The sequence below is a fragment of the Thalassophryne amazonica genome, chromosome 2 (assembly GCF_902500255.1).
Source record: "Thalassophryne amazonica chromosome 2, fThaAma1.1, whole genome shotgun sequence".
Classification (NCBI taxonomy): Eukaryota; Metazoa; Chordata; class Actinopteri; order Batrachoidiformes; family Batrachoididae; genus Thalassophryne; species Thalassophryne amazonica.
Window position 1 is genome coordinate 35,456,934 of NC_047104.1, and position 13,406 is coordinate 35,470,339.

Genomic DNA, 13,406 nt, shown 5'->3' on the forward strand with positions numbered 1-13,406 from the left:
ACCTTCAACAAAACCGTGCACGTACACCACATAGTCAAGAAAAGAAAAAACGCTGATCACAGTTTGCTTTGCAGAAATGAAAATGGAGAATTTATTATGATTGTTTTGTTTCATTTGTCTCAAACAGTATCCTCACACTCGACATTAAAATGATTTGTTATTTTATAAACAAACCCAGTTCCTGTTTTAACTCTTCTGTGTTCTGAGATGTTCTTGATGTCCATGTTGTACATTGTGTGGCAGTACTTCTGAGATGTGTGTAAACAAACATCACTATAGATTCCTGACTCTCGGTGATAAAGAATCCAAGAATATATGAAGGCTCCTGCATGATGTCGCTACCACATAACAGTTTTGCTTTATTGGGGGGGGGGTCATAAAAGCAGTCAGTATCTGGTGTGACCACCATTTGTCTCACACAGTGCAACACATCTTCACAGAGTTGATCAGCAGCAACATGCCACTGAATGTGGGCATTTGCCCATTCAAGTTGGTGAAGAGGACAAACTGCAGTCAGGTCAAGAGCCTGATGAGGATGACGAACATGCAAATAAGCTTCCTTGAGATGGCTTCTGACAGTTTGTGCAGAAATTCTTTGGTTCTGCAAATTAATTGTTGCAGCAGCTGTCCTGGTGGCTGGTCTCAGACGATGTTGGAGGTGAACATGCCGGATGTGGAGGTCCTGGGCCGGTGTGGTTACATGTGGTCTGTGGTTGTGAGGCCGGTTGGATGCACTGCCAAATTCTCTGAAACGCCTTTGGACGGCTTGTGGTAAAGAAATGAACATTCAATTCATGGGCAATAGCTCTGGTGGACATTCCAGCAGTCAGCATGGCAACTGCACAGTCCTTCAAAACTTGCAGCATCTGTAGCATTGTGCTTGTGTGATTAAACTGCACATTTTAGATAGGCCTTTTATTGTGGCCAGCCTAAGGCACACCTGTGCAATAATCATGCATCTTGATATGCCACTCCTGCGAGGTAGGATGAATTACCTCGGTAAAGGAGAAGTGCTCATTAACACAGATTTTGACAGATTTGTAAACAATACTTGAGAGAAATAGGTTTTTTGTGTATATGGAAAATGTTTTAGATCTTTGAGTTCAACTCATGAAAAATGGGAGCAAACATAAAAGTGTTGCATTTATATTTTAGTTCAGTGTATGTGAAAGTGTCATACAAATAAATATTATTATTACTAAAACAACAACAATGACCTGCATTTATGACTAATGTGTTAATAAAACTTGCCGCCGTAAACAATGATTTGCTTTAGGGCAGCTAAGCAACAATGAAGCTTCCATGTAACCAGTTAAATACTGACATTTACAAATTACAATCCAACTTCTTTATAATACACTAAAATATTTGTCAACAGAAAGAGAAAAATGTAAACATAACAATAAGTAACATATGGATTTGTTCACTTTAACATTGCAGGCGGGTTGGTGGAACCATAAAGCAAGACATAAGCTGTAGTTAAAATAAGTACGTGGAAACCAGACAGTTTGGAACAGAATCCAGTCCTGCTGGGGAGGATCAGAGTGTGTTGAACACAGCATCAACTTTTCATTACAGTCATTAAAACTTCAACATCGTCCTTTGCAGGATGTTGCACAGGATTTAAAGTCACAGCAGATCCTGTTTTAGGCCTGGTGTTTAGTTTGTCTGTAATGACAGCTTAAAGTGTTCTGATGATGGAAATGTGTTCAGTTTACATTAGCTTAGTCACGTTGCAGATCCACCACAGTTCAAAGAAATATGACGCAAAACCTTTTAACAATTTCATTTTTTAAAATGACATCCTGCACAGCGTGTGTGTGTGAGTCATTACCTTGTCCTTCAGCCCATGTATGCATCCCATTCCAATCAGGAAATCCACCACTTCCAGGTGTCCATGCTCAGCAGCCAGGTGCAGCGCCGTCTTCCCTGACTGACCAGACAAATGTCATCACGAAACAGGAGCTTCGGAACTCATCCATTACCAAACCAAAGGCCTCACACACACAACACACTGTTCATGACAGTTCATTGGTTCGAGTTCTCCATAAATTAGAATGACCTTAAAAGACAACAGCTCTAAACACTGTAGCTATGCTCATGTGTTGTTCTATGACACCCATCAGATGTGGGAACATCACCTTACATCACCAGCCGGGCTATCATACCCGACCAGCAACCAGTTAGTGGAATATACATTAAGATCAATAAATATTTGGACAAACTCGGTGGCACTGGAAAGCACAGAATGATTCTGATGCTAAAGTCTATGCATTCATAGTCATCAGTAAATATTAATCAACCAGTTGGAGCCACTCAAACCTACACGGTAACCGTACCTCCAACACGCTTCACTGATGAAGCGCTACATCAACACTTCCATTTGTTCTGCTCTTCTTGTTCGTCTTTGTATCAGGTGTCCACAGGGTGAACAGTGGACGCTTTATCTGTTGTTTGATTTAGCAAACTGGATTCAGCACAGCCTGCTGCCGAGGCTTACCGGTGGGAAACCATCTGTGCCATCTGTATTTACACAGGTAAAGTGACGTGATGGTTACTGACACAGCACGCTGACCTCCAGCACGGTGTTGGCCAGCTGTAGTGAAGGGGGTTATTGTATGAGTATTGGATGAGTAAAAATTCCATTCAGGCAAAGTTATAAGCGAAGGTGGGTAACGCCAGTTTCAGTGAGAAAAAAATCTAACCACATATTTGTTCCATCCTCCCACTAAACCAGCTGATTCTAGTCATTGCTGTTTATATTGCTTCTGATGCAGACTTTAAGACTGTCATGATTTAGACCCCAAAGAAGGCAGGTTTGGACCCCAAATGCAGGTAGCCAAAAAACACGAGGTGATGGCAAAAATACAGTTATTTATTGGACTCCAGAATAATAGTGAACATCAAATCCAAAAAACATCCAATAACATGAAAAAAGAGGACAGACTCCAAAAAACAAAAATGTTCACCAAAATATCTTAACCAAATGTGACTGAGATCAAAAAGCAAACAGGAAGATAATGAGCAACTCAAGACAACTGTCAAAAAGGGAGACAGTGAGGATGAAAATAAAACTCTTCTGAAAGCCAAAATGCAAATGGTTGTAAAGACTAACAAAGTTACAACCAAATAACAAAAATCATCTGTCAAAAAGGGACAGTGTGAATTACAAACAGCTGAAACAGGACGTGTGGAGAAGAACCTGGGTGAAACATCTAATAGACCGGCAACTAACAAATACAAATGATTGGCTTATAAAGCCGAAACCAAATTACACACAGCTGGAGATAACGACCAGAACCAAGGACACATGTGGAAGGAAACCAATGAGTTCACAAGAAACAATCTACACAGACAGCCTGGGAAAATAAAACCTGAACATGAATCAACTAACGTGGTAGAGAACAAAATCAATCATTGTAAGGAGAAGGAGAAATAAAATACATGAAAGCTCCAGAAGACTTAAACACTAGATGCATCAGGGGCGGGGCCCCTCGCATGACAGCTGTCAAACGCCGCTCAGCAGAGAACCAAGCGCGGATAAACAAGGAGCAACAAGTGAAAGTTTAACCAAAAGACAACCAACATCACAGATGAACATATAAGAAACACACACACACACACACACACACACACACTTACTCATACATCCACCACACAGACGGGACGCGTGTTCATCCACACCTACGCCTGAGCACGCACAGAGAAGGGGGTACAAATGGAGGGATGGCAGACTCAGACTGCAAGTAGAGGAAAATGTTTGATGAACATTTTCCTCTACATGCACCCACCTTGTGTGTTTTCTTAAGAGCTGACGTAACGTGAATTTCTCGTCTGTGAGATCGATAAAGTTTATCTTATCTTATCATGCACACTCGCATCTACGGGAGACAAGCACCGGGAAACACACGCACACTCACAGACATCCACATTCTCTCACACACACACCCACAGACAACGAGAGGAAAAACCTTAGAAAGAAGCCCAAAAAAACAGCCCACAGGACCGGACCACAACAAAGACAGCCTTGGACTCCCTCTACCACCAAGTACAAACTACAACCTTCACACCCAGGAGTATTCATTGTTGCTGGGGACTTTAACCAAGCAACATGAAGAAAGTTCTTCCCCACTTTCTCCAACATGTGAGTTTTGCCACAAGAAGAGCCAACACACTCCACCATGTCTATACCAACATGAAAGCAGCATTAAAAGCAGCCCCTCACCCTCACCTCAGCTCATCAGACCACATATCCATCATGCTAATGCCTGCATACAGACCTCCGCTCACCAGAAACAAAAAACCAACTCTCCATCAAACAGTTGAGAGTGTGGCCAGAGGTTAGCAATGACAGCACTACAGGGATGCTTCAAATGCACAGACTGGTCTGTATTCAGAGAGGCTGCCACCACAGACCAGACCACAGACATTGAGTAGTATGCTGAAGCTATATCTGGTCACATCTACAAATGTATGGAGGATGTCACTGTCACAAAAAAACATCACAGTGAGGGCAAACAAGAAACCGTGGATTACCGTGGATTGAGGTACGTGTCCCGCTGAAAGAAAGAGACACTTCCTTTAAGTGTGGAGACACCGGTGCCCTTAGAACGGCCAGAGCCGAGCTGAATAAGACCATCAGACTGGCTAAAAGGGCCCATGGACATAAAATTCAGGAATAATTTCAGCATCACAGGGACTCCAAGAGACTGTAGCAGGATCAGTGTTGTGGCTGGCGTGCCTGGCTGGCTTTTGTGTGTCTTCTGTTTCTGTCTTTTGGTTTTCCTCCCAGGTGGTGCGCATTTGGGACTGAGTGGCTGTGTAGCTGAGTTTATCAGGACCTCACCCTGATCACCTGAGGCTGATCACGTGCAGCTCGTCAGGACTCACAGCTGTGGTGCATCTACACGGATTGGAACATGGTGGCATTTAAGTCTGGAGTGCACAGTGTGTGTTTGCCAGAGACTCGACCTTGTGACCAGACGGGTGAGATCGTCGTTTCAAGAGCCATCTCATCATCAGTGGATGCAGAGAACGTCCAGGTTTGATGCATGGTCTGTGAAAGAGGAGGGGGTGAGGTCTCACGCTCGTCAACACACTTCCTGAGACTCGGTTTGTCCCGGCCACCTGGGGGGTGTCGGCGGGGTCCTGGGGTCCGAACTGGTTCTGGCTCCGGACCGTTAGCGTTGCTGGGAGCGCACCGCAATCCACCACGCCAGACCGCGCACTTTTATATTTATCACATCACTGTTATGTTTATTAAACTCTGTTATCCTTTGTACCGTGCTCTGCTTATTTTATACTGGGTCCTTCAAACGCTGGTCGGTTCTCCGGGCTGCGTCCGACACATAACAATCAGATCTGTTAAAGACTGTAAGATGACCCCTGCAACCTGTGATGACGACACTGACTTCCTGAATTAACTCAATGACTACTTCGGACATTTTGAGGCACTAAATAAAACTCCAGCAGCCAAGGCCACCCCACTTCAGGAGTAGGTGGGTCTGGCCCTTGATCCAGCTGATGTCTGTCGGACCTTGAAAAAAATAAACACACAGAAGGCTGCAGGTCCAGACCGCATACCTGCCTGCGTGCTCAAGTGGTTTGCAGAACAACTGACACAGGTCCTGCCAGACATTTTTAACATCTCCCTGGGTCAAGCCTTTGTGCTTCAAAATGTCAGCCATCATCCCAGTGCCCAAAAGACCCTCCATTACCACCCTTAAGCCCCTTTCACACTGGGCTTGCATACAGATGCGTTGTGATGCGTACAGAGTACGCTGGAAAGCTGCGCAGATTTAGCGTAGTCCCTGTGTAGGCTGGTGTATGGTTACATTCCTAGTCTTGCTTACAGTTGCGTATGGTTGATTACTGTATGCTTACTGCCACGTATGTAGCCCTCAACGCTATTTTTCTGCCTCTCACAGTCCACTCCTGCCTACTTTTTGGGGGTTTTTTGGCATTGTGGAAATGTGCTCCATTCTCAAAACGGTACATGAAATGAAAACGTTTTGTGAATGCTGTTGGGCTTGGAACATCAGATCTCAAAGTTCAGAGTCCATTGTGTCCCCCACAAAAGTAGAAAATACTGCTGCCATTTAAACTCAAAATCATACTTAAACATCTTTTTCTTGTTTCAGCATTCTAAAGAGAGCGAGACAGAGGGGAAGAGTGTGACAGAGAGAGCTCTCTCTCTCTCTCTCTCTGCTCTTTTTTTCAAGACCTGCTGTTTCTGTTCTCTGGATCTCTAAAGAAATCCAATTTATGAATTGTAAGAATGTAAACCATGTTTTCTGATTATCGGATTACCTGTTCTGAGCATGCAGACGTGTGCCAGTTCGATCACTTGTTGTAAGCACGCACAGACACTGTGGGCTGCTTGGATCATGCAGTCATACGCACGCGCCGGTTCGATTACCTGTTCTGAGCACGCACAGATGGTGCAGGCTGTTCTTCTCAAGCTGATTCACTCTGAATGCATGCACTCAGTTTGTGGAGGTGTACAGTTGCACAGTGTTGTGTAGATTTCCAAACAGTAGCGCAGTGTTGCATACAGTAGTGCAGTGTTGCATGCAGTGGCGTAGTGTTGCGCAAACCTGCTTAAAAACTGCATACTTTCTGCATCCAGTTCTCTACACAGAAAAAAGTTACACGTTTAATTTTTGCGTCAGTCTCGTGTACCCCTTTCCGTCCCTCAGCATACTGCCGCGTAGGGCAGCATAAACAGCTGCTTAAGATCAACGTAGAACACCCCTCTACTAAACTGGATACTGGAGTTTTTGACAAACAGGCCTCAGTTTGTGCGCGGAGGTAAGAACAGCAAACACCATCACCTGAAGCACAGGCTCTTCACAAGGGTGTGTGCTAAGTCACCTCCTCTTCACCCTCAAGACCACAACTATTGTGCAAAGGTCAACAAAAATCATATCATAAAATATGCTGACGACACAACCATAGTGGGGCTCATCCAGAATGACAATGACACACACTACAGAGAGGAGGTGAGACTCTTCACTGGTGCAACAACATTCTGATCCTGAATGTGGAGAAAACCAAGAAGCTGGTGATTGACTCTGCTGTAAAGGTTGTGCAGCAATAAAAATTCCTGGGGGTTCATGTCTCTGACAACCTGACCTGGTCGCTGCACATATCCTCTCAGGCCAACCAACGTCTCCACAGGTTAAAGCAGGGGTCACCAGCCTTGTTCCTGGAGGGCACCTACCCTGCATATTTTCTAACTCTCCCTGATCCACCCTGATCCACTCCCAGGTAATTACCTCTATTAGGTGTGCTCAGCCAATCAACAGCTGGAAAACACCACTTTAAAAAAAACAAAAAACAGGTATGACTTGAGTAGGGTGACGTGGAAAACATACAGGGCAGGGGGTCTCCAGGAACAGAGTAGGTGACTCCTGCTTTTTGACTTTATCATCAGTCAATCAAAAATTATGAGCTTCTGTTCAAATCTGTATCTCAGGAGTCACAAAAGTGAAGAACTTTGGGGTAATTTTTGATCCTACGTTGTCCTTTGACCTCCACATCAGATTACGAGGACTGCTTTCTTCCACCTGTGAAATATAGGGAAGATTCGTCCCATCCTGTCTATGGCTGATGCTGAGACCCTGATTCATGCATTTGTCTCTTCTAGATTGGACTACTGCAATGTTCTATTTTCTGGTTTACTGCAGTCCAGCATTAGGGCTCTCCAACTGGTTCAAAATGCTGCTGCCAGACTTTTGACAAGAAGCAGAAAGTTTGACCATATTACACCCATTTTGGGATCTCTTCACTGGCGTCCTGTCCCTGTGAGATCAGATTTTAAGGTTCTGCTACTAGCCTATAAAATTGTTCACGGACTGGCACCTCCCTACTTAGCTGACCTAATTAAACCCTACGTACCGGCCCGGGCTTTGCGTTCTCAGGGTACAGGACTACTTTGTGTCCCTAGGGTGAATTAAAGGTCTGAGGGTCACAGAGCTTTCTGTTATCATGCCCCTGTTCTGCGGAATGATCTCCCTGCATCAATAAAACTTTCAGATTCTGCAGACACTTTCAAGTCCAGACTTAAGACACTTATTTTCCTTTTCTTATGGTTAGCATACTGGCATAGTATGTTACTATGCTTTTTACTCTTTTAAATTAATTTTTATTAGGAAATGGAGCGGGCCGCGTCCTCAACTTTATCTAAATTCTGGATCTTTTAGTGATGCTTAGGGCTAGCGGCCAGCGATCACTTTAGTATTTCTTTTGTTTTTCTTGTTGCTTAATGCTGATAAATTATACTGTATTTGTTGTCTTTCTGATGCCTGATTCTGTTTTTTCTCTTTGTTTGAGGTGCAGCTCCATCCAGAGATGGGTATGGTGTCTGTTTCCTGAGGCCCTCCTGTCCTGTGAATTGTTGTGTAATTTGTGTCCATAGCATGGCCCAAGCAGAGGGTCACGCCTTTGAGTCTGGTCTGCGTGAGGTTTCTTCCTCAGAGGGAGTTTTTCTTTACCACTGTTAGCCTGTGTGCTTGCTCTGGGGGTTGGTAAGGTTAGACCTTAGTTGTGTGAAGCGCCTTGAAGCAACTTTGTTGTGATTTGGTGATTTGGTTGTGATTTGTGATTGTTAAACTGAAATTGAATTGATTATTTCAGACTTGTCACAGTTGAGTTTGAGAAAGTTAATTTGCATCTAAGACTTGATCTCAGTAAGGCAGTTAGTGGGAGTGGAGTAGTTGAAGTGGTGATAGATTTGGTGGAAATGTAGAGCTCGACACCATCAGCATAACAGTGAAAATGAAGACCATGCTAATGTATGATTTTACCAAGGGGATGCATGTAAAGGATAAAAAAGGAGAGGACCTAACACAGAGCCCTGGGGAACCCCTTGGGACAAAGGGGTAATGGAGGAGGTGCAGTTATTGATGCAGATGAATTGCTTTTGTTAGTGAGATAGGACCATAGCCAGTTAAGAGCAGTGTGGGTAATGTTAAGGGTAGTTTCAAGGCGGGAAAGAAGAATAGTATGATTAATAGTGTCGAATGATGCGGTGAGGTCGAGGAGGACAAAAATGCTGAGTTTACCAGAGTCTGAGGAAAGAAAGTGGTCATTGGAGACTTTGAGAAGGGCTGTTTCAGTACTGTGTTGGCAGCGAAAATCAGATTGAAAGGGTTCAAACAAATCATTGGATATGAGGTGGGCTTTGAGTTGGGAGGCGACAACACGTTCAAGACGTTTTGATAAGAAGAGAAGATTGGAAGTGGACGAGAAGTTTGTCATGATGTCAGGATTGAGTACAGGTTTTTTGAGAATGGGGGTGACAGCAGCCAATTTGAACGTTTGAGGGACGGTACCACAGCTGAGGGAAGAGTTAATGATATCTGTGATCAGAGTGGAAATGACTGGAAAACAGTTCTTAACAAGAGTGGATAGAATGGGGTCCAGAACACAGGTGGAGCTTCTCATACCTGCCATGAGGTTGTGGAGCTCGTTGGGAGACACCCAGGAGAACTGAGACAGGGGAGGTGCTGAGGTTACTGTAAATTGTGTCAATTTTTGTTTGGAAGGAAAGAAAGGAAGGTGTTACATTTGTCAAGTATGACGGAAGCAGAGGTGTTGTCAGTGGGTTTGAGAAATTTGTTAATGGTGGAAAAAAGAGCCTTAGGGTTGATGAAGCCCGAGTGTATGATGTGTGAGTAGTAGGTGGAGCGAGCAGTGGAAAGAACATGTTTATATTGTTGGTGATAATCAGTATAAGCTTGAAGATGTACTGTAACGCCCGTTTTCGTATAAAGTCTTTCAAGCTGGCGTTTACAGGTTTTCATTTGATGAAGTTCGGGAGCATACCAGGAGGAAGGGTAAGTGAATGAAACAGTTTCAATTTTAATGGGAGCCAGCTGATCAAGACAAAAGGAAAGCGTGTCATTGTAGTAGTCAATAAGATCAGAGGAATTGTTAGACAAGGGGGAGGGGAAGTGGACATTACACGAGTGAGAGAAGCTGAAAGAGCAGAAGAAGAGACAGACTTTATGTACCTGAATGATATTTTGCGTTTGTCCTGTGGAATGGGAGTAACAATATCCATTGTAATTGCCAGGTGATCTAAGATCTTTAGATTGATGCTGGAGAGTTGGGAAAGAGTAAGACCAGTGGAGCAGACCAAGTCAAGGATGTGATCACATCGTCTCCAAAGTAGTCCGGTTTCATGGAGAATGTCCATGCAGTCTGGATACAGGTGATTGTTGAGGTTGTGGAGATCCGAGGCGGAGTACAACAATGAAATGGTTCGAGTGTGGAATGCTAGCAAGCAGCTAGCACCAGTGTGTAGCCAGGAGCAAGGTATCAACCTGAAAACCAGCCACAAGATACGCCACAGCAGCACAGCAGTAATTTGGAAGGATGGCAGGTGGCCAGGAAGGGCAACCAAGGGGGTAACCTTATGAGCCTGCACGACGAATGGAGGATGGACCGGTGTGGGGTGGCTAGCTAGAAAACCAGCCAAAGCCCAGACGAGACGACCACAGTGAGACGGGAAGAAGCTGGCTGGCTGAGCAGGTGGACTCATGTTAGCTTATGATGTAGCAAACAAAGGCCAGGAGGCCAAACTGGCAGCAGGGCACGGCACACTGAGTCGGTCTGAAAGAAGCAAAATGAGAAAGCTTCCCAGCACAGTAAGCTAAAACTACAAACAATCCAGTTGAAATGTAGGTAGGACGTGAAAATAAAAGTGTAGCAAATTGCCATCAACTCTTTAAACAACTAAAGTCAGTAGGTCACATGGCCAAAGTAACGTTGATTAAACAGCAGGACTTATATTTAAAAGCAAATTCAAAAATGGAGTGGCAGCCAAGGTGCGTGGATATATCTAAATTTTTTCATTCCACTTCCAATTTCTCAGTATTCTAAAGAATTAATAGTTCATTGTTCTTTCTGGCTTCACCTGTGGAAAAAAAAAAAGAAAAATAGCCTTAAAATCCCAATAATATAGTTTATCACAATTATCAGTGCCACTATGACAAACCTAAGTACAGCTGTCGATAAGAATGAATTCCTACTTCATATTGGAGTCATTCCTCTCCACAGTCTGCGTGGATTCCTCCTACACTGGCAGTTAGAAAAGCACACGCTAAAACACCTTTCAAAAGGAAGTCCAAACAGCACCTTCAGAACCTCATATGTGAACCAGCCTCATCGGGATTTGTGCTCATTTCATATTTTGTGACTGGGTGTCAACCATGTCTTTTTAAAGACGCCACATTTGGTATGAAACTTTGGTTTTGATACATCAAAGCGCTGCTGGCACATGACCCCCCCCCCCTTCCTATTTGGTTGCTTTGCCACCAATTTCAAATGTCTGACAGATGAACACTTAGGACTGTGACAAAGGTAAGAACATCAACTGTGCCAATTTATGTGAAGACTGGACAAAATCTCTAGTCTGGGAAAAAATTTTCAAGCTATGGGAACATTAGTCCATAAAAGCCGGCATCGAGGCCAATGGACAAATTTAAGTATGAACAATCACCAGTTCTGCAGCGTGCTCTTCAGATGGTATCCTGCTTCCTGCACCCACTGCTGATGCTCCATCCTTCACCTCATCCAATAGTTGTCTTGTGTGATAAATTTATGAAAGGCCTGATTCTCTGGAGAATGTCCAGCGTTCACATAAGGACACAGCTCCAAGAGGACAATTAGTTGCCTTTTTGTTCTTTTGGTTAAAAAAAAAAAATCACATATAGTAGAGGTTTCAGAGAAATTACCTTGTCAACTCTGTCCAGGCAGAAGTTTTCCAAGTCCTCCATGATGAACTCCAGGACCTGAATGTGGCCTCGCTGGGCAGCACAATGCAGGATGCTCAGTCCATCCTAAGAAACAAACAAGTCTTAAGCAACTCACATGCAGTCGGAGTCCCAGAGACAGTGTAACCTGCAGCGAAGACGTGGCTTACTCTGTTTTCACAGTTCAGCTTCGCTCCACAGGACACCAAGATCTGCAGGATCTTCAAGTGACCAAACCAGCAGGCCAGAAGAAGAGCATTCATGCCAAACTGTAGACACATATCACGTTACATGGCACAAACATCCTGCTCACACAATGGCATCATGGGTAACATTCTGTCTCGCCGATTACTCATGTCAGGTGTTCTTTGCTTCAAACAATGAAGACGAAGCCTCTGAGAAGATTTACTCAAGTTCCACATTTTTCATGAATGAATGCATGCTATTTAAATGAGCTAAAGATATAAATGAAAATTAAACAATTTTGTATAATCAGAATATTTAATAAAATGCTCAGTTATTTAACAACAACTATAATGCTTTCAGATAATCAAATAAAAAATACAGACAAAATGGACACTTGACAGTTGTTGTCACCATTTGATGAATTTAAAGTAAATTATCACTTTCACATTCAGTTTTCTTGACACACTCAGTGGTCAGAAACATGAACACTCCCAAGTATGTCTCAGACTGTATTTACATCATTCAATTAAGAACAAGAGCAATCCGAGATGTCTGACGGCTGCCAAGGGTTGATGAGGATCAAAATAACAGAAATGTGACTCACATCCTTACCCAGACTTAACCTGGATCCGGATTCCACAACACAATGCAATAATTGCGTACTGATCCAGAATGGTCCGACTGATCAAGATGTTGCAATCTGATATATAATCCACAAGATGAAACAAAATAGTGTCTTCCTAATCTTGGTTTTACATCATGATGTCATATCTGTGAAGTAGATTTGACATAATCCTTAAAAGTCTACAAAGTGAAATTCTGTTACAGAACCCGGATCCAGATCACCTTGAAAATTTAATGGAGTCATCCAAGGCCACCAATGTGTGATGAAAATTTGGTGAAAATCTGTTAAGTAGTTTTGACGTATAGTAATAATCAAAATCCAACAAAGTGAAGCATACAAATTGAAATCCTGATACAGAATCTAGATCACCTCCAAAATTCAGTGGAGTCTTCCATGGCCTAATGGAAGATCAACCATGCCAATGATTTTATTATGTCCTTGGTGGATGTAATAAAAACAGTATGGTATCTGTGGTACAAATTTGGTGAGAATCTGTGAAGTAGTTTTGGCACAACCCTTAAAAGCCTATATAAAATGAAATCTTGATCCAGAATCCGTATCCAGATCACCTCCAAAATCTAATGGAGTCTTCCATGGCCTAATATCTATCTGTGGTGAAAGGTTTGTCAAAATCTGTGCAGTAGTTTTGATGTAAACCTGCTAAGAGACAGACAAATAAATAAATAAACGCCAATGATTTTATTACATCCTTGACGGACATAATACAAACAGTAAGGTACTGAGTATGGTACAAAAAGAAGACTGATGAGGGAAACCACCAACACACTCATAACACCTCTATTGTGTGGCTGTGACTGGAGGCTGTGCACAGCAGC

At 43.2% G+C, this 13,406-nt stretch overlaps 1 protein-coding gene across 1 annotated transcript in view; it reads right to left on the minus strand.

Annotated features, from left to right (window-relative positions):
- The window catches only part of ankdd1a (ankyrin repeat and death domain containing 1A), a 132,437-nt gene that overhangs the window by 102,057 nt on the left and 16,974 nt on the right, over positions 1–13,406 (minus strand). Inside the window, exons 4-6 of the mRNA XM_034184889.1 lie at positions 11,930–12,028; positions 11,742–11,846; positions 1,835–1,933 (exon numbers count right to left, since the gene is read on the minus strand). Coding sequence (XP_034040780.1) covers positions 1,835–1,933; positions 11,742–11,846; positions 11,930–12,028 — 303 coding nt within the window. The remainder of the gene's footprint in view (positions 1–1,834; positions 1,934–11,741; positions 11,847–11,929; positions 12,029–13,406) is intronic.